Source organism: Delphinapterus leucas, chromosome 2 (assembly GCF_059928025.1).
Source record: "Delphinapterus leucas isolate spDelLeu-1000000601 "Yukka" chromosome 2, BTC_Dleu_Yukka2, whole genome shotgun sequence".
In the NCBI taxonomy this organism is placed as follows: domain Eukaryota; kingdom Metazoa; phylum Chordata; class Mammalia; order Artiodactyla; family Monodontidae; genus Delphinapterus; species Delphinapterus leucas.
Window position 1 is genome coordinate 131,813,555 of NC_143130.1, and position 21,945 is coordinate 131,835,499.

Genomic DNA, 21,945 nt, shown 5'->3' on the forward strand with positions numbered 1-21,945 from the left:
ACACAATTTAGATATTTGGTTTTATCTTTTTTTTTCATTTTAGTCATTTTAGTGGGTGTGCAAAGTACAGCATTTTTGTTTTAATTTGCATTTCTCTGATAACCAAGGAAGTGAATACATTCACACATATTTATTGACTGCATGGATGTTACCTTTTGTGGAGTGCTTATTCAAAATCCTTTGCCCATTTTTGCATTGGGCTGTCTGCCTTAGTTCTTTATATCTTCTGAGTAGGTCTTTTGTGGATATAGGTAATGCAAGCCTCTTTTCCATTTTGTGGCTTGTATTTCCATTCTCGTAAAGGTGTCCTTAGGTGAAAAGAGCAACTTAATTTTAATTAGGTCAATTTTACCAACTTTTTCTTTTATAGTCAAAGTATTGTTTTGTTTAGGAAACCTTTTTTTACTCCAAGTTCATAAAGATATTATGTTTTATTTTAAAAGCATTATAGTTTTATATATTTTATTTATTTAGATTTATTTATTTACAATCTATTTGGTATTCATTTTTATTGAGTGAAGTTGCAGTCAAGCTTCATTTGATTTTCCATTATTGTTTTCAATACATTTTCAATAGAATTTATTGAAAAGGCTATCCTTTTTTTTTTTAACTACACTGCAGTGTATCTGTTATACATAAGGTGGCTAAGCATGGGTCTGTTTCTGTACTCTCAATTGTATTTCATTGTCTATCTTCATGCCAGTGTCACATTTCTTAACTGCTATAGCAGCTTTATCATAACTCTTGAAATCTGGTACCTAAGATTCCCAGGTTTTTTTTTCAAGATTGCCTTGGTATCCCTAGCCCTTTGCATTTTATTTTTTATAATCAACTTGTCAATTTTCACATAATATCTGCTTGGATTACAGAGAATCTTTAAATCTAACATTTTTACAATATCAAATCTAATTCATTAACATGGCATAATCTGCCATTTATTTAGGTCTTTTTTAAAGGACAGAAATTTATTGTCTCACAGTTCTGTAGGCTAGAAGTCTGAGATCAAGGTGTCAGCAGGGTTGGTTTCTCTTGAGGCCTCTCTCCTCGGCTTGTAGATGGCTGCCTTCTTGCTGTGTCCTCACATGGCCTTTCCTCCATGCATGCCCCTGGAGTCCTCAGTGATAGTTTTAAGTATAGAGATCTTGCATCTCATTTTCTTAGATATTTAATGGTTTTCTATACTGTAAATGGCATGCTTGTAAAATTTCATTTTGTTTATTGCAGGTATATGTATATGTAATTGTTTTTTATGTTGACAGTGCATCCATCTGCTTTTCCAAATTCACTTATGATTTCTAACAGTTTATTTGCAAATAATGACATTTTTATTCCTTTCTAATCTTTTAATCTTTTATTTTTTTCTTAGTTTTCTTTTTTTATTGAACTGACTAGGACCTCTAGTACAATGAATAACAAGCGGTGAGAGTGAGAATATTTGATTCATTTCTGATGTCAATATAGTAGATTTTTAACAAATGTTTCTTATTCTTCTCCTAAGTAAGATCCAGCAGGACAATCTGAAATTCTCAGTAAAACCTAAAATGATCCTTGCTGCTAGGTTTGGTATGGAAGAGCTTCTTGGACCTTTGATACAAGATATCAGTTATTTTTCTAATGAAAAGGCATGTAAGGAACTTGAAAAAAGCAGAATTTAAAAAGCCCCACGATAAGTCTACCCATGTGTGACATACCGAAATGAACAACTAAAGAATGAAAATGCACTTTATGCCTTTAATGAACTTTTTGGTTAAAAATAAAGGAGCCAACAGTTTTTTTTTCTCACCATAAGCAAGAAACTTTAATGCTCACAATCTCACTTAACCCTCCTAACAACCATATGAAGTGGCCATTATTTGCAATCAACAGATGAGATGGACGCCTAGACAGGTTGAGTAATTTATCTAAGGTAAGTGGTAAGGGCTAAATGGTTTGGCCGGTAGGTGACAACTGAGTACTACATTGAGATGTGTAATCTACATGTGCTGTAGAAATTCTGGAAAACAGAAAATAGAAAATAAACAGAGATGTCATGTAAAAGTTACAGCTTGAGTGAAGTAAACTAAGTACCTTGAGTGAAGTAAAGGATTTAAATTTTTGGTGAAAAATCAGAATTTCAGGATGGGAGAGCCATTATGAGTCAAGCAATGAAGGTGGAATGATCATGGCCTTTATGTGCTGGTGTTCCAGGGAGTACCAGGAGAGAAGGCTGGGAAGTAGGTTTAGCTAAAAAAAAAAAAAAAAAAAAAAAAGGAGCTTGATAAAAAATGCTCTCACAAGATCTTCTGGATTTACTTAACCAGTTCCCCACCCCATCCACCCCCCAATTACTCTGACTTCTTCCACACTATGCATACCTTAGCTATAATCAACATTTATTGAATGCCTACTATGTGTAAGATACAGTATAAAAAGCTGAACTTGTATGTTTGTTCATATTGTTTCTGTCATGTAACAGAAACATGATTTTAATTAAAGTCTTCCTTTACATTAAAAAAAAAAAGTAGGCACACACATAAATAACCAAATAGTCCTATAAGGTTTGTCAACAAAAAGAGCATGCTCTTCCCCCATCTCTCTTACTTCAAAAACCATTTTCCTTCTTCTAGCAGATTATTTTATTTCCATGTCACTAAATAAGCTACTTCTTGATTTCTAATTTTTAGGTATTATTCATTGATTTCACACTGTAGAGATGAGGATTTAGGTATTTTTAATACCTCACCATATCCTCTCAATATAATTATGCTGTAATTTTGATTAGACTATTATTTACTGTTAACGTTTTTATGGCATTCAACCACTGGTCATAGTTTACCTTTTCTTTCTTATAACATTTTGCTTTCCTGGAGTTAATATCTGGCAGTTTTTTGTTTGATTTCAACCAACCTTAAGTTTTTTTTTTTTCTTTTTTAACATCTTCATTGGAGCATAATTGCTTTACAATGGTGTGTTAGTTTCTGCTTTATGACAAATTAGCTATACATATACATATATCCCCATATCTCCTCCCTCTTGTGTTCCCCTCCAATCCTCCCTATCCCACCCCTCTAGGTGGATGCAAAGCACCAAGCTGATCACCCTGTGCTATGCAGCTGCTTCCCACTAGCTATCTATTTTGCATTTGGTAGTGTATATGTGTCCATGCCACTCTCTCACTTCGTCTCGGCTTACCCTTCCCCCTCCCGGTGTCCTCAAGTGCATTCTCTATGTCTGCGTCTTTATTCTTGTCTTGCCCCTAAGTTCTTCAAAACCATTTTTCTTTTTTTAGATTCCATATATATGTGTTAGCACATGGTATTTTTCTCTTTCTGACTTACTTCACTCTGTATGATAGACTCTACGTCCATCCACCTCACTACAAATAACTCAATTTCATTTCTTTTTATGGCTGAGTAATATTCTATTGTATATATGTGCCACATCTTCTTTATCCATTCATCTGTCGATGGACACTTAGGTTGCTTCCATGTCCTGGCTACTGTAAATAGAGCTGCAATGAACACTGTGGTACATGACTCTTTTTGAATTATGGTTTTCTCAGGGTATATGCCCAGCAGTGGGATCGCTGGGTCATATGGTAGTTCTATTTTTACTTTTTTAAGTAACCTCCACACTGTTCTCCATAGTGGCTGTATCAACTTACATTCCCACCAACAGTGCAGGAGGCTTCCTTTTTCTCCACACCCTCTCCAGCATTTATTGTTTGTAGATTCTTTGATGATGGCCATTCTGACCGGTGTGAAGTGATACTTCATTGTAGTTTTGATCTGCATTTCTCTAATGATTAACTATGTTCAGCATTCTTTCATGTGTTTGTTGGCAATCTGTGTACCTTCTTTGGAGAAATGTCTATTTAGATCTTCTGCCCATTTTTGGATTGTTGTTTTTTTGATATTGAGCTGCATGTAAATTTTGGAGATTAATCCTTTGTCAGTTGCTTCATTTGCAAATATTTACTCCCATTCTGAGGGTTGTCTTTTCGCCTTGTTTATGGTTTCTTTTGCTGTGTGAAAGCTTTTAAGTTTCATTAGGTCCCATTTGTTTATTTTTGTTCTTATTTCCATTTCTCTAGGAGGTGGGTCAAAAAGGATCTTGCTGTGATTTATGTCAGAGTGTTCTGCCTTTTTTTTCCTCTAAGAGTCTTACAGTGTCTGGCCTTACATTTAGGTCTTTAATCAATTTTGCGTTTCTTTCTGTGTATGGTGTTAGCGAGTGTTCTAATTTCATTCTTTTACATGTAGTTGTCCAGTTTTCCCAGCACCACTTATTGAAGAGACTGTCTTTTCTCCATTGTATATTCTTGCCTCCTTTATCAAAAATAAGGTGACCATATGTGCGTGGGTTTATCTCTGGGCTATCCTTTTTCATTGATTTATATTTCTGTTTTTGTGTCAGTACCATACTGTCTTGATTACTGTAGCTTTGTAGTACAGTCTGAAGTCCAGGAGCCTGCTTCCTCCAGCTCCATTTTTCTTTCTCAAGATTGCTTTGGTGATTCAGGGTCTTTTGTGTTTCCATACAAATTGTGAAATTTTTTGTTCTAGTTCTGTGAAAAATGCCATTGGTAATTTGATAGGGATTGCATTCCATCTGTAGATCGCTTTGGGTAGTATAGTCATTTTCACCATGTTGATTCTTCCAATCCAAGAACATAATATATATCTCCATCTGTTTGTATCATCTTTAATTTCTTTCATCAGTGTCTTATAGTTTTCTGTATACAGGTCTTTTGTCTCCTTAGGTAGGTTTATTCCTGGGTATTTTATTCTTTTTGTTGCAATGGTAAATGGGAGTGTTTCCTTAATTTCTCTTTCAGAGTTTTCATGATTAGTATACAGGAATGTAAGAGATTTCTGTGCATTAATTTTGTATCCTGCTACTTTACCAAATTCATTGATTAGCTCTAGTTTTCTGGTAGTGTCTTTAGGATTCTCTATGTATAGTATCATGTCATCTGCAAACATTGACAGTTTTACTTCTTCTTTTCTAACTTGGATTCCTTTTATTTCTTTTTCTTCTCTGATTGCTGTGGCTAAAACTTCCAAAACTATTTTGAATAATAGTGGTGTGAGTGGACAACCTTGTCTTGTTCCTGATATTAGAAGAAATGGTTTCAGTTTTTCACCACTGAGAACGATGTTGGCTGTGCGTTTGTCATATATGGCCTTTGTTATGTTGAGGAAAGTTCCCTCTTTGCCTACTTTCTGGAGGGTTTTTATCATAAATTGGTGTTGAATTTTGTCAAAAGCTTTTTCTGCATCTATTGAGATGATCATATGGTTTTTCTCCTTCAATTTGTTAATATGGTTTATCACATTGATTGATTTGCATATACTGAAGAATCCTTACATTCCTGCGATAAACCCCACTTGATCATGGTGTATGATCATTTTAATGTGCTGTTGGATTCTGTTTGCTAGTATTTTGTTAAGGATTTTTGCATCTACGTTCATCAGAGATATTGGCCTGTAGTTTTCTTTCTTTGTGACATCTTTGGTTTTGGTATCAGGGTGATGGTGGCATCGTAGAATGAGTTGGGGAGTGTTCCTCCCTCTGCTATATTTTGGAAGAGTTTGAGAAGGATAGGTGTTGGCTCTTCAATAAATGTTTGATAGAATTTGCCTGTGAAGCCATCTGGTTCAACCTTAGGTAAGTTTTTGCTTAGAAATAATATCATCAGTGATTGGGACTTCCCTGGCAGTCTAGTGGTTGAGACTTCTCCTTCCAATGCAAGGAAGTGAGGGTTCGATCCCTGGTCGGGGAGCTAAGATCCCACAGGCCTCGTGGCCAAAAAGCCAACTAAGCAATGCTGTAATAAATCCAAGAAAGACTTTAAAAATGGTCCACATCAAAAAAGTCTTTAAAAAAAAAAAAAGAAAGAAAGAATATCATCACTGATTGAATCCCTCCACACATGTCTGATTTCAGCCACAGAGGGAGAGCTCAGATTTATCTCCTACTCTTCCAGCTTTCTGCCTCAGGGCCTTCTCTGACACTGAAGGAGCCAACACGGCCCAAGTACAAGCTGCAACTTGGTACTTCAGGAGGTAATGTCCCGACAGCAACTCACCTAGTGAGGAGCGTGTCAAGATAAATGGTCCAGCCACTTGTCTTTCAGGAGACAATTGTGGGAACTATCACAGAGCTTCACAGAAGACCTGGTGGATCAAGCTGCCATTGTCTACACAGCAATGACCTCAATGATATACCTTTACATTGACCTTTCCTCCTTCTCCATTTCAGTATCACAAGTTCCTCACTCTGATTTTTTGGGGTCTGGGAGATGCATCAGGTAGTTTATTATTTAATCTTTCTGAAAAAGCCTCTCTGGGAGCTTCTGATATGCTTCCTATGTTCTGTATGTCTGGTGTGGTGTCATCCTTGGGTATCTCATCATCATCATCTGGGGAGTTCCTTCATCTCTCTCCTATGCTGAATCCCAGTCTTTGCACCTATGTCTTCATATTGCTTGGTTTATGACCTTATTTTTATGAAGCACATCCTCTGGTAGCTTCTTGAGAAAGACTATATGAAAGGTGAAGTTTGTGAGACCTTTGTACAAATAAAAATGTCTTCATTATAACCTTAGGTTCAATTAATAGTTTGAATCCAGGATTTTAGGTTGGAAATTTCTTTCAGAATTTTGAAGGCACTGCTTCTGTTGAAATTTGAAGTTATTCCAATTCTTATTCCTTGGTATTTGACCTGCCCCTTTTCTTCAGAAACATAACAGATCTTCTCTTTGACCCTGACATGCCTGAAATTTCATAATAGACTTTTTTCATCCACTGTGTTCTTTCAATCTAAAATCTGAAGTTCTTTAGTACTGAGAATATTCCTTGAAATACTCTACTGATTCCCTTTTCTCTGTTCTTTTTGGAACTCTGGGAGATTGGATATTGGGCCTCCTGGCCTGTTAATTTTCTTAATTTTTTTCTCCAATATTTTCATTTCTTTTTATTTTCTGAGAAATTTCTTCAACTTTATATTCTAAATCATCTATTGAATTATTCAGCGATGCTATATTTTTTCTAATAGCTCTGTTTTTTCAAAAGCTCTTTTTTTAGTATCCTACTCCTATTCATAGTTGCAACTTCTTTGCAAAGATACTTTTTCTTTTGACATTTTCTTCATTCTGCATAGTCTGTTTCCGTTAGGTGCTTTTTCCCCTATTGTTTTCTCTCTTTCCTGTAAGAGGCTTTCCTCAGATGTTTCATAACTCCTGGTTGTTTAATCATTTTTAATTTTATTATTATTTTAAAATATTTATTTATTTATATATTTTGGTTGCACTGGCTCTTAGTTGTGACATGTGTTGCGGCATGCGGGCTTCTTAGTTGCGGCATGCATGTGGGATCTAGTTCCCCAATTAGGGATTGAACCCGGGCCCCCTGCATTGGGAGCACGGAGTATTACCGACTGGACCACCAGGGAAGTCCCTGTTTAATTTTTTTTTTTTGGTGGTACGCGGGCCTCTCACTGTTGTGGCCTCTCCCGTTGCGGAGCACAGGCTCCAGACGCGCAGGCTCAGCGGCCATGGCTCACGGGCCCAGCCGCCCCACGGCATGTGGGATCCTCCCAGACCGGGGCACGAACCCGTGTCCCCTGCATTGTCAGGCGGACTCTCAACCACTGCGCCACCAGGGAAGCTCATGTTTAATCATTTGTAATAGCATAGGACTAAAAGACTAACTGTAAGCTCTGGATGCATGCATGCGGTGGTGGGCACATTACGATTTTCACTGGGTATTTTATTATCTTCAACTGGGAGTTATCCAGCTGGGCAGTTTAGCCAGGACACTTCTGATGTCAGGATCTTTTTAGGTCTTTCCAGGTCTTTCCACTTGCACTGACAAGATGGCACAGAGAAGACTCTTCCAGTATTGTTAGGATGGGAAGATCTGGCTGCCAGGATTCAGAGAGGAGGAGGAGGATATTGGTCTTTGTATCCAGAATGTAAATATTTCCTGTTTTGAGTATGGTCCCCTGCCATCTATTGTATCCAGTGTCTTTCAGTCCAGAGGCCCCATTTAAAATACCCAAAATAAACAGCAACACACTTACTGAAATCATAGCATTTTTAAAGGACAATACTTTATATATCTCATTTGCATAATATTTTATTGTTTGCATATTGCATAGTGAAAAGAACAGAGTCACAAGACTCATGGTCTGACTCAACCACTAACTTGCTGTGTGAATTGGGTTAAGTCTCTTAACCTTGCTAACCCCTTATCTCCTCATCTAAAAAAAGGAGATGATGATAATACCTACTATACCGGACTGCTAAAGACCGAATGAGATAGTTACACTGTCTTTCTCTCAAGGAACTGCTGAAAATGAATTTATAGTCTGCTCTTGCCACCCCTTTGTTCATCATCTCAACAATAACTGTTAAATGCATTAAGACAATAGGTACCAGTGTGATGCTTTCAGTTTGAATACTAACAATAGCAGAAAGGAAGAAAACTCAAGAATGGCCCAATCCTTACTTATCTTTAGAATACTGATTTTTATAATACTTATTTATACTATCCCATCAGGAATTAAATTTCATTTAAAGATTTTTTTTTTAACCTACTCAAAATGAAGATCTATATATGTGAAAAACCCAAGAATACACATGTAGTTGCTTTACAATTTCCACTCTGGTATAGTATAAGTAAAATACATATCATGGGCAGTTAAACACTTTTCCCCCCTACATTAGGGATGATAATATATATGAAGATTAATTTCTTATGCATTATCCCTAATGTAAAAAAAAAAAATCACAGGTATATTATACTGCTTGTCAAGAATACATACACACAGTAGTCACATCTAGAAATACACACTCCTTCTAACAATATTTCAACCATCATCATTATCTTCTGTATGACCCCCTACAATTATATGTAGTTGAAAACACAAAACTCTCTTTTAAGGCAATTCTGGATGATATTATATTACAAAAGACTTGCATTAAATAATATTGCATGTATGTATTGAACCTCCAAACACAGCCTTTAAACCCTCAAAGTACTAGTCTTAAAAGGTAAACAAAATTTTTATATATTATAAAAAAATTTAAGCTGCTCTGCAACCTTCCTTTGCTAAAAGTTAGATACATTACACCACTCCAGCAAGAGATTAATAAATAAGGATTAAATATTCTATTTTACAAAAACATACAGAATGGCCAATGTAAAAGTGAAAGGCTTACCTGATAATTTCTTTATCAAATTATATTCATTAAGAAGGAATAAAACATGGTATAAAATGAGAAAACTGTCACTAAATTTATCTCTCTGAAGATAATCACATGAGTTGTTATCTAAAAATATCATGGCATCCTTGTTACAAACATTTTTTTTAAAAAGACTGTGTTTCCTGGAACTAGAGGACTATCTGTCTCATAGCTTTTATTAAGCAAACTTGATAAAACCACCACATAGTGGCAAGAGATAGAACAGCTGTTTCCAGCTACAGAAAATATTGAATTCTACCTTAAAGTACAGATCATTTGAGATATAACCCATAACAATTAAAGCAAATCATAGTGTAGTTTGTACTGAATTTCCTTAAGATATTTTTGCTTTCAATGGAGTGTATTCATTTTCCTGTCATTTGAGACCAATTTCTGTTGCTTAGTAACTATTTTCATGTCCAGCCAAGATGTAAAGATTGCTGTGTGCAGTAGGATTTTCTGTTGGCCTACTTTCCAAAACAACAACCCTGCAATTAAATCAAAACAAAAGTCTTGTTAAAGAGTAGAAACAGAGATTTCATCTTCAAATACTAACATCAAACCAGGAAAGAATATCATTGTTCACATTCACATAAAATTACACAGAGATCACATTAATAGATGCACAGTCAAATTCAGCTTTACATTTTATAGCTTAAAAACAAAACTGAATAAGAATTGATGAATTTATGAATATAAAATATTAAAAACATTTCAGGATAGTCTCATCTTATTCCAACTAAAAACAAATTTGCTTTACTCATATATGCCAAAAAAAGGTATAATAAAGCTTTAGAATATACATGAACAAGAAGGGGATGGAGGAAGGGCTGAGACAATAAAACAGAATTTTAAGAGGCACCCACTCACACTGTTCTTCAAGGTATTTGCAAATAAATAGTAAAGTATGAAATGGGGCCATCTCCCTTGTCCCTGGAACAAAGGCAGGGTAAGAGTTCAATAAAAGGACCAATAGGAAGAAAAACCAATCAAGTGTCATATCATAGGATCTACACTGTGGGAAGACAGGTTTGAGAACAAAATAAAAAACAATATGCCCGTGCAGAGAAAAAAGTCTAGAAGGGGAAATGGGAGGTGGGAGGAGTTGCATAAATAATTTATATTTTTCTAGTGTATGAATTTCCTACAACTAGTATATTATTACTTTTGAAATGAAAACAAAAAAGTAATATATACTTAAAGCATGCATTAAAGAAAAGTAGAAGGGGAAAATAAAATTACCTATAATTCAACTGCTCAGAGTTTACCATTATTAATATTCTGACATAGTTTTCTTTCCTCCTAGACATTAATACCTATATTTAAACAATACAATTTAACAAATCACTTTAAAAATTAAGACAAAACAAAAGCCTTGGTTAAGATATATGTCTTAAAATCAAGGAGATGCCCAAGTAAGAAGATAATCAGAACAAGGCAATGGTCTGAAAAAAGTAGTTTTTTAGGGCAAGAGTGACAGAGAACGGAGAAACAATACAAACAAAGAAGGGATAGATCAAAGAGAAAATTCTGGGGGAAGGAGTTGGAAGGAAACAAGTAACTAAGAGAAATGGCTTCTGATGCCTACCCTCTATCAAGCAGAAATCTCTCATACTATGTCTCACCAGAGTGCTATTTGTGCCAGGATCACTGAATGATCTACAATTCTTTTGTCAGCCCTTCCTGGAGAAGCAAAGGGCCTCCCATTCTACAGTCATTTACCAGGTGGTCCTCCAATCCTCTTTTATGCAGGACTAGTTACTAGGTTGCCATGCTCTCTGGGCTTGCCTTTTCAACGGCAATGGGTAGTTGCCATTTTCCAAAAATCCTTTTTCTCTTTACAAAAGTCTGTTTAAAAATTTTTTATGGAGTCATAACTCCAATTCTCCCCGACTTCCTTAAGTGTGTAATATCTAAGCAATGGTTTCGTGACTAGACTGAACTTGAAGATCAGAGGTTCTCAATCCTTGCCTCAGGACTAATGTATATCACTATAGCCAGTTTTGCTGCAGTAACAACTTTTGGAAAATAGGAAGGGATAGGTATTTTATTCATTGTAGAGGTAGATAACATAGACTTTGAAGAACAAAAGCTGTAATTCTTTTTTCATGAGATGGCATAGTTTTGGAACTTATCTTTCACTTTGATCACAGAGACCACATAATTTCTTCTAATTTAGAATGACCTCAGAGACTCAGTCAAATATCTTGTGATATAAAAGTACATGTCAGAAGGTGCACATTCTGTTGGATATATACAGTAACAGTTAATAGAAGTTAACATGCCAGGAAGAAATGATGAAAACAAAGGAGCCTGAAATATGTCATGATATTAGGGACATAAACACCCATCTAACACATTTTGTCTTGGCTGAGTATAACTGTTTCTAGAATCATGATCCTCACACTGACAATAGCTTGCTTAATTGACTAATTAAAATATTTTTTTCTCTCTCTCAATAAAGATACAGGGAAATTTCTCTAAGATTCTGAAGCCTCTAAGAGTTTTAACATACATAAAAATAAATAAATAAACAAACCAAACAAAAACAAACACGTAGATACAGAGTGGCTACCAGGGGGAAGAGGTAGGGGTGGAGGGAGAGTGAAATGGGTAAAGGGGGTTAATTGTGTGATGATGAAAGGAAACTAAACTTTTGGTGGTGAGCACACTGTAGGGTATATAGAACTAGAAATATAATATTGTATACGTGAAATTTATATAAATGTTATAAACCAATGTTACTTCTATTGAACAATATAAATAAATATATTGAAACAATATAAGTATATTGAAAAATAAGTGTTTGAAACACAGTCAGAGGTTGACAGTATAATTAAAAATACAACTATTGAACTCCTTTGGTAATAAAACAACCAAACTATTACCTGTCTGATCCTAATAAGCGGAAAACTCTTGTTTCATCTGAAATCTCCTGGGTAACCTATGAAAGAAAATATCCCATATTATTAGTCCCCATATTATTTAAATTATAATTTAAAAATCATTTAGATAAAGCAAGTATTAAAAAGAATGATAATTTTTGATAGACTCAATTCCTCAAATTAAATAGATTTTAATAAGGTTTTTTTTGACTGCTTATTAGTAGAAACAAATCAACATTTATGGAACATCTGTTTGGGTCAAGCACTTTCCTTAAAACTTTTTATGATATGTATTATCATTCCCATATTATTAAAGAGAAAACTAAGACTCAGTGAGGTTAAGTAACTTACTTTTAGGTCAAATAACTAGTAGACCTGAGTACAGGTTTGCTGGACTGCACAGCCCCTACCCCTTCCTTTACGTCATAGGGCAGATGCTTGAGGTGGCACCCCTCAGCCCACCTGATTTCAGCAGAGCTGCGGTAGACACTCCCATGCACCTGTGTCTTACATCTGTGTACTGGGGGTATTCATCTGCTCTGTCTTCTCCAAAACTAAAGAAAGAAGGTACTCAGTCGTGCACAGGTACTATTCCAAAGTGTGGGGAGTTGACACCTCTGGGGGAAACCCTTAACTACCAGGGACAGTAGTTGGTGTATAAATGCACCCGCCTCCCCACCTTCTGATGAGCCAATTCTGAGGTGTGCTCCACACTGTTCCTCAGTAGTCCCTATAGGATTAAGCCCTCATTGCCCATAGTGAGAAGCAGTTTATTAATGTGCTCTTTGTTGGCTTTTTGTCCCTCTGCATCTTACATTCCTTACTCTGTCACTTGTTTTTCTGGGATCTACTCCCAAATAAACAAGGACCTGAGTCCTTGTTTTAGGGTCAGCTTTTGGAGGAACACAAACTCTTGACAGTGTGGATATAAAATAAGTATAAAAATACTCTGCTATCAATGAGTTTGCAGTCTAGCTGAGAAGATGGAATTAATAAACTTGAACCAGAAAATAAATCGGGTGCTATACTAAATGCAGCTGATTTTCAGAGTATTCAGTTCAGAAATGTTCCAATCATTGTGGACTAGAATGGCTGAATATTACATTATGAACATTATAGCTAGGCCCAAATTGAAGGATGAGAACAAAACCAGAAAGAAAAAGGTAAGCAAGATGACTTAAAAATAGGAGGCAGAATTCACACTTGATATGGTAAACAACAAGTAACTTCTACAGATTTCTAACCACAGGAGTGACACAGTGAAAATAGCATCTAAGGACAATTAATGTTATGGCAGTAAGTAGGACTGTAGGCTTCATTAAATGCAGGGGCCTGGTGACATTTAGTGACATGAGTCAGTAACTAAACGGACGCTTTCAAAGACAAGCTGATTTATGTCATTTTCCCTTGGAAGCATTCTAATTCCACTGATTTATATCATTTTTACTTGGAAGCATTCTATTTCTGCACTCATATAAGAGGTGGAAATAGTTATATCTAAATAACAGTGTAAAGGTAATTCAAATAGAAGATTTTAAACTTCAAAATAAATCCATAAATTTGTGAGGCCCTGGTGTGCAAGAATTACACAGGTACTCACACAAATGGGAAATGTCTCTGTTAGTATTCTCTTAACTGTTAGGATTCACCTCTCAAGGTGGGAGCCCAAGTCCCACCTCCTACATGAAATATATATCCCGATTATCTCAGTAGAAGTGATTTTTGGAGACCCTTCACATCCAGGCTCTGTCACTTAACTAGTTCTGTAACTCTGGGTAAGTTACTTAATCACTCTGTACCTGTAAAATCGGGAATATGAATAGTACATTACTTTGAATTGTACCTAAATCCCACTATATTATTAGCCTTCAATAAGATAGCACTTGTAAAGTGCCTGGAAGATAAACATCATAAGGGTTTGATATTATTTATAATTATGCTTCATTATGTCTCCAGTGCTATAATAAGAATAGTGTCCTAAATGTATTCGATACTCAATAAATATTTAGTAAACGAATTAATTTTCTTAGATTTTCCTTAGTCCTGTGATCCAATACATATTAATTTAGAATTTAAAATATAACATTAAAAAAGAAGCTGCAGGGGCTTCCCTGGTGGTGCAGTGGTTAAGAATCCGCCTGCCAATGCAGGGGACACAGGTTCAAGCCCTGGTCTGGGAAGATCCCACATGCCACGGAGCAACTAGGCCCACGAAACACAACTACTGAAGCCCGAGCACCTAGAGCCCATGGTCCCAACAAGAGAAGCCACCACAATGAGAAGCCTGTGCACCACAACAAAGAATAGCTCCCGTTCGCCACAACCGGAGAAAAGCCCGCGTGCAGCAATGAAGATCCAACGTAGCCAAAAATAAAAATAAATAAAATAAATTTATATTAAAAAAAGCTGCACATTTATAGATTATGGAAAAGGCTTATCACCTTTAGAAAAGTTTAGTAAGTTTAGCAACCATATTTGTAAATTACAAATAAGAGGACTGAAATTGTGTAAACTCATGTTTGACAATTCCTTGTGGCCACTGATAATACAATAAATACAAAACAACATTATTTGAAGGGAAAATACTGGCAGTTTTGTTCTACTGGCATTAAAGGCATTAAACATAGCAACGTGGGTTCAGAAAGAAAATACATAAAACGAATGTTTCAACATTTAAAATCTTTAATGGGAATCACTGGAGGTAATTTGAGAAATCTTACCTCATCTGATTTGAAGCTTTTACCCTGCATTCCATGTTTCCAGAAAGCCAACACACTGTCTTGAAGGCATACTAAAAAGATAAGGGAGAACGGGACTAAAATAAGGCACGTAGTAGTGCATTATACATTTTCCTTAACTGTCCTTAATAAATGATAATGTAAGGCTATTCAAGTGCTTGGTGCAAAATTCCACTGTCTAGACCATTAGTTCCCAACATTTTTGTGGCTAAGTCATGACAAAGCTCAATTTATTGAGGCAGGGTCATGGAAGTTTTCAAAGATACATTATAACAGGCATTTATTTAAAAATGGGCTAACTTTTGATAAGCTGGACATCAGCATATTAATTTTTCTTTCATATACTATCTTTTGTCTTAGGTAAATAAAATAATAAAAACATAACTGGTTTTTTGGATCAAAAAACATGATTATTTAAATAATGTGATATATTTAGAAGTAGCTATTAAGGAACCATCTTTTATCTCTGTTCACATATTCCCTATTATAAAATTAATTTTTAAAAATAAACCTGTCCTGTAATCTAAAATTTAACCACACACTGAATATTTTTGATCTGTGAACCAATTCTTATTTGGAGGGGCTAGGGGCTCTCAGCTATAGTACTCACTGTTGCTGCCCAACCCCATCAGGCCTCCAGAGCCCACCAGGCCTTTGCCCTGTCCTTGCAGGTCCCACTGTTCACAAGTGTGGTCACAGATTTGAGCCAAGCTTGCCCAACTTCTTGATGGCTTTGGAATCAGGAACGACCGTGACCCCAAAGTGTGGCCACCTCATGACATGCCATATCCCTTCTTGCTGCCCACCCATCTCCCACAATCCCCTGGGGTGGCCTGAGGGTCTTGGAGGAAAACCTGTTCATTGTGCCTTGTCCATTTCTGTGTCCTGCCTGTGCTGGGCCCACTGAAGCACACATATGGGGTCACTTAGTGGTGAAACAGAGTGGCAGGGCCCCCAATTCTGGGGTGGGGGGGAGGCAGCAGGGCCTCTGGGTCCTTCCTGGCCAGAGGCTAGAGTCATTAAAGCATAGTGAGAGAAGGACAAAACCAATTTGATTGTTGGAGAGTTAGCCATATGCCCTATACCAGTAAAGATGATGGGAGAAAGTGACTGAAATTTATTATATTTCTTACTAGAATATTGACTCTGTAAAAAGTTAACATAAGAATGTTCTGGAAACATAATTTAGCTCAATAAACATTAAAGTATTTTACAATAACCAATCATACAAGCTTCACTAGCCATGAAATAAAAAAACAGGTAGTACTGGCTTTGTTTTTAAAAGGTGACTTAAAGAGACTCTTTTTACCCAGGAGGATCCTTGAAATTATTCCAAAGTTCACTGGAAAGAAGAGATGGTAGCCTAGGAGGAACAAACTTTTGTAGAACGAAAATACCCTAAAAAATTTGGCATATATGAAAAAGTTGAGGTACTAGTGTGTTTCAGTTAAAATTAAGAGGACCTAAAGATCTGTATATTGGAATCTCTATTGAAAATATTAAACCTTAGAAACTGGCATGCAACAGCCAGCATACAAAGGAGTAAAAGAAGAAAATATTTCCAAAATTCCTTTTGTCATGGCATCTACAGAAAGTTTAGGTTTTCTGCTTGAATAAAATTTCCAATCATAAGCAAATTATTCCTATGTAAGAGGGTTACCCAGAGGGATGAATGTTCTTTGCAATAGGGCAAAACTCCACTTGAGAAACCATTAAAATTTTAAAAAATCAACAGAAAACTTTCTAAACAGTGAGAAACACATTTTTAAAAGTATATACACTTAATTATAAAATACATACATTTTTTACAGCCCAAATAAAAATCACCAATTTTGTTTTAACTGTTTTTGACTTAAAGTATAACCATATCATGAATTGTTCAAAATGTTTCCACCCACAGTATTTTTTCATAAGTTCTATCACCCTTGAGGAAAATACTTACTGACATATAATCAGTGAGGATGCAAACAATAATAATTTTTATCATAATACCAATGATATTACAGAGTAAAACACTCATTGACAAGGAAGCAAATTCAAATGGCATAGTATTTTCCAGATTCTGTGGGAAAGTATTTATATTTAAATAGACCTAAAAGCAAAAACCATCAACACACACCAACCAGAATCTTACACGGCAAAGAATTCTAGCATATCTAACATTGTTAATCACATCACACAAATACCTTCATGATTTGGAAAGAATTGGAAGAAGTATAATTCACTTGATGCAGCAAAGGGAACAATGAATAGAAGAAATGATTTCATGTTTTAAATATTCAAGAAACGACAATAAAAGATTTATTACGGTCCAGACCTGCACTGTCTAATATTATAGTAACTAGCCCTGTGTGGCTATTTACATCAAAATTTAAATTAATTAAAATTAAAAGAATTAAAATTAAAATGTAGCACTAGCCATGTTTCAAGTACTTAACAAGTGTGGTTAATGACTACTGTATTTAAGAACACAGAGAACATTTCTATATCAAAGAAACTTCTATGAGACAGTGCTGGTCTAGATAACCCTGAGTATAGAATGAACAAAAAACCAAGTACTCTAAATGCATCATTAATAAAAGGAGACTTACCTACAGATTCAATGCGAAAATCAAAACTTAGCTCAGAGGCCAGTTTCTTACTTGATTTTAGTTTTCCTTGTAGATTTACAATTTTTACAAATTCTTAAAAAAAGAAAAAACAAGTCAAGACTGGAAATGCAGATTTGCTAAAATAAATGTAACTTGATAAGTGGATTTTACATGGATATATTACAATATTAATAAAGTTCAATTATTTCTCTTGATTCAAGTATGCCCAGTGAAAAACTGTCCCTGATAGATTCTATAAGAGTGAGGCCTCCGTTGTAAATGGCAATTCCACCAGTATTTTTTTTTCATAGTTTATATTGAACACTTACGTTCTCATTTTTTAAAAAGTGAAGTGTTTCTTTAATAGTGGTTAACTTGGTGCCTAAATATTCAGCAATAAGAGTTGGTTTTTTCCCCCTTACAAATTACATAACATATGATAAGTAATATTTGCAGTAATTCTTAACTTTAGTATGTAACTAATATTCTACAGAAGTACAAGGGAGGAAAAAATAGTACTCTCAAAAGTCAGAATTTCTTTATAAGTAAACTCTGGGATAGACAGTATATGTGAATATTTCTATTTCCCTTTTGTCCATTTGTTTTTTAATTTAACCATCTTAGCTCTGACTTGGAAGATATCTTCACTCTGCATTACTTTCTCATCTGTCTACCATTATTTGTGATTACACACCTATCGTGATCACACACCTATCTCCATTGCTGCTTAGTAAAACTGATTTATACCATAGAGTTGACAAACAATTTTCGAAGTGTTACACTGCTCCCCTAAGAAAAAAAGAACAACTGAAGAAAGTCAACTTTCCATTTACTATGAATAGCTGGGAAATGGAAGTCCTAATTAATCAAAGGTTTAAAAAATTTTTTAAAAAATACATAAATCAACAAAATGAAAACTAAGTACAATTTATTTTCCTTGTTTGACTCAGAAGGTATTCAGGCATTTAATGTTAAAGGTTCAATACTACTACTATTAAATTCTGATCATCTGTTTATTTCATTAATTAGTACTGAGTCTTCTACTTGTCTGGGTAAAAAATAATTTATCAAATTCACTTAAGAGTAACCAAACAACATGCCAATCTTATCAGTATTCAAAGAAGCAAAATTACTTAAGGGATAATGGGCAAATGAAACACTCTGGGGTTTGGTTTACTTATCTATAATATTAGATGATCTTTATGATTCTATAAGGCAAATCCACTAGGGAACACTTTAGAGAATAGAAATTAAGACAAAAATACAGGTAAATTAAGTAGTGGAACAATTTTAAAAACAACCCTAAACATCTATGGGCAGGTCTAGTAATTTTAAAATATTGGAATGAATCAAACCACAGCAAATATTGCCAAATTTCAAATATAATGCCAAGTCTGGGTGAATTTCACTTGCAGGATTCATTGCATTAAAGTAAGGGGGATTTTAAGAATTAGAGTGCTTTGTTTGCAAAATTGAAAACACCTGTTGTTAAAGTTGTTCTGTCTCTTCCACTGCATATACAGTACAACACACATCTATCAGTAACATCTCTCACTGCATCAAAAGAATCACTACTAGCAGGTAAAGGTGTCAAATCTATTTGTGCATTAGAATATCACACTGACATGATTCCAAAAGTTCATGTTATATGACTACAAGTGACCAAATTAGTATAACCTTCTATTTTTTCATTAATTACAATGAATTATACAGAATTTTATACAGAATAATTTTATACAGAATTTTACCCCAAGGTTATGGCAAACTATTCTAATACAGTTGTCCCTCAGTATCCACGGGGAATTGGTTCCAGTACCCCTCACGGAGACCAAAGTCCATGGATCCTCAAGTGCCTTATATGAAATGGCCTAGTGTTTGCATATAACCTACACACAACCTCCCATAGACTTTAATTTTAAAAAATATTTTTATTGAAATATAGTTGATTTACAATATCGTGTAAGTTTCAGGTTAGCACAGCGATTCAGTTATACATATGTGTGTGTATATATATGTAGATATAGTTTTTTTCAGATTCTTTTTTTCCCTTATAGGTTATTACATAATATTGAGTATAGCTCCCTGTGCTACACAGTACATCCTAGATTACTTATAATACCTAATACAACACAAAAGCTATATAAATAGTTGCCAGGCACTTGCAAATTCAGGTTTGCTTTTTGAGCTTTCTGGAATTTTTTTTCTAAATATTTTCAATCCATGGTTGGCTGAATAGAGGATGTGGAACCTACAGATACAGAGGGCTGACTGTGTAATGTTCCCAAGTAGGCCAAACAGAATAAAGGAAAAGGTCACAGAGGATAGTCTGACAAACAGATCAATTAGTTACTACATCTGTAGCCAATTTAGGTTTTTCATCAATAAAACAATGCCACTTAAGGTGGAAAACTGCAAATCTACTTTACTGATTCTATTAGAATAAATTCCATGAAAAGGTATGTTATATCAAGTAGTATACTTAGAATAAACTTTAAAATAATACTTACTGTCTAAACACACTAAAACAGTATCTCTCTCCAACTGTGTTACATGAATGGAATCTAACTGTTGGCTGCCTTGGGGGGAAAAAAACAAGGTTACAGTTATATAACATGCATTAAAAACTAGAACTTAGAAAAGAAACACAAATTATGATTTTTTTCTGTGATTTTAAACTAGCCTTTGAAATAAACACAGAAATTATATTTTGTAATTGTCTTGTCAAAAACTGTATGTAAGTCAATTTAAAAGAACAAAGTCCTATGCAAGGCTAACTGAGCTGAGAAAGGCTCAATATTACATTTAGTTAATACCTTTGCTAGTTCTAGAAAGATGAGTTACAAAAATAAAAGGAAGCAAACGGCAAATATGGGGAAGAAAGTAAGATGCATGCTATATACAGTGACGAGATTTTGCATTTTGCAGTAGCCAATGGGAAGATGAAAACAAGATCAGTTACGTGCATCACAGTGTCCCTGAGATAAAAATAAATCAGTAATTCAGAAAAAGCAAAAGGATTAACGAAACTATTAGAGAGAAAATTTCCTGGTATTTGGGGGGGGGGATGGTGTGTGTGTGGGGGTGTACGCACGTAGGAAGGAGTTCCTGTATTAACAGGACACCAGGGTAGCATAATGAACAATACTGTCAACAACATCTTTGCAGGAAGCAACTTTCATCACTTTGCTGATATTCACAGCGCTACTTCTCTTAACATCTGCTAATAGAAGTCATGACATTTTTGTAGAACATTTTTGGTAAAAAAATTTATTTTAGCCACTCAGATGGCGTGAATGGTCTAGATGAAGCTAAGAAAACATTTTAGATAATTTAGAGCAGTCATTCTTTCTTTTTTTAATTAATTTTTATTGGACTATAGTTGATTTAAAATGTTGTGTTAGTTTCTGCTCTACAGCAAAGTGAATCAGTTATACATATACATATATCCACTCTTTTTTAGATTCTATTCCCACATAGGTCATTAAAGAGTATTGAGTAGAGTTCCCTGTGCTATAGATTCTTATTAGTTATCTATTTTATATATAGTAATGTGTATATGTCAATCTTCTTGAAGCTTTTTAAAAAATTTTTTCAATTTTATTTTATTTTTTTATACAGTAGGTTCTTATTAGTCATCAATTTTATACACATTAGTGTATACATGTCAATCCCAATCGCCCAATTCATAACACCACCATCCCCACCCCCCCGCGGCTTTCCCCTCTTGGTGTCCATACGTTTGTTCTCTACATCTGCGTCTCAACTTCTGCCCTGCAAACCGGCTCATCTGTACCATTTTTCTAGGTTCCACATACATGCGTTAATATACGGTATTTGTTTTTCTTACTTCACTCTGTATGACAGTCTCTAGATCCATCCACGTCTCAACAAATGACTCAATTTCGTTCCATTTTATGGCTGAGTAATATTCCATTGTATATATGTACCACACTTTCTTCATCCATTTGTCTGTCAACAGGCATTTAGGTTGCTTCCATGACCTGGCTATTGTAAATAGTGCTGCAATGAACATTGGGGTGCATGTGTCTTTTTGAATTATGGTTTTCTCTGGGTATATGACCAGTAGTGGGATTGCTGGATCATATGGTAATTCTATTTTTAGTTTTTTAAGGAACCTCCATACTGTTCACCAGAGTGGCTGTATCAATTTACATTCCCACCAACAGTGCAAGAGGGTTCCCTTTTCTCCACACCCTCTCCAGCATTTGTTGTTTGTAGATTTTCTGAGCATGCCCATTCTAACTGGTGTGAGGTGATACCTCACTGTAGTTCTGATTTGCATTTCTCTAGTAATTAGTGATGTTAAACAGCTTTTCACGTGCTTCTTGGCCATCTGTATGTCTTCTTTGGAGAAATGTCTATTTAGGTTATCTGCCCATTTTTGGATTGGGTTGTTTGTTTCTTTAATATTGAGCTGCATGAGCTGTTTATATATTTTGGAGATTAATCCTTTGTCTGTTGATTCATTTGCAAATATTTTC

The 21,945-nt window shown here is 35.1% G+C and overlaps 1 protein-coding gene across 3 annotated transcripts in view; it reads right to left on the reverse strand.

Moving 5' to 3' along the window:
- Positions 1–2,218: 2,218 nt before the first annotated feature.
- Positions 2,219–21,945, reverse strand: part of MAP4K5 (mitogen-activated protein kinase kinase kinase kinase 5) — a 146,584-nt gene continuing 126,857 nt past the window's right edge. For all 3 annotated transcript variants that reach the window (XM_089906128.1, XM_089906127.1, XM_089906129.1), the window contains 5 exons: positions 19,951–20,019; positions 17,444–17,536; positions 14,835–14,905; positions 12,118–12,173; positions 2,219–9,717 (listed from right to left, as the gene is read on the reverse strand). In XM_089906128.1, coding sequence (XP_089762254.1) covers positions 9,630–9,717; positions 12,118–12,173; positions 14,835–14,905; positions 17,444–17,536; positions 19,951–20,019 — 377 coding nt within the window. In that variant the 3' untranslated portion in view covers positions 2,219–9,629. The remainder of the gene's footprint in view (positions 9,718–12,117; positions 12,174–14,834; positions 14,906–17,443; positions 17,537–19,950; positions 20,020–21,945) is intronic.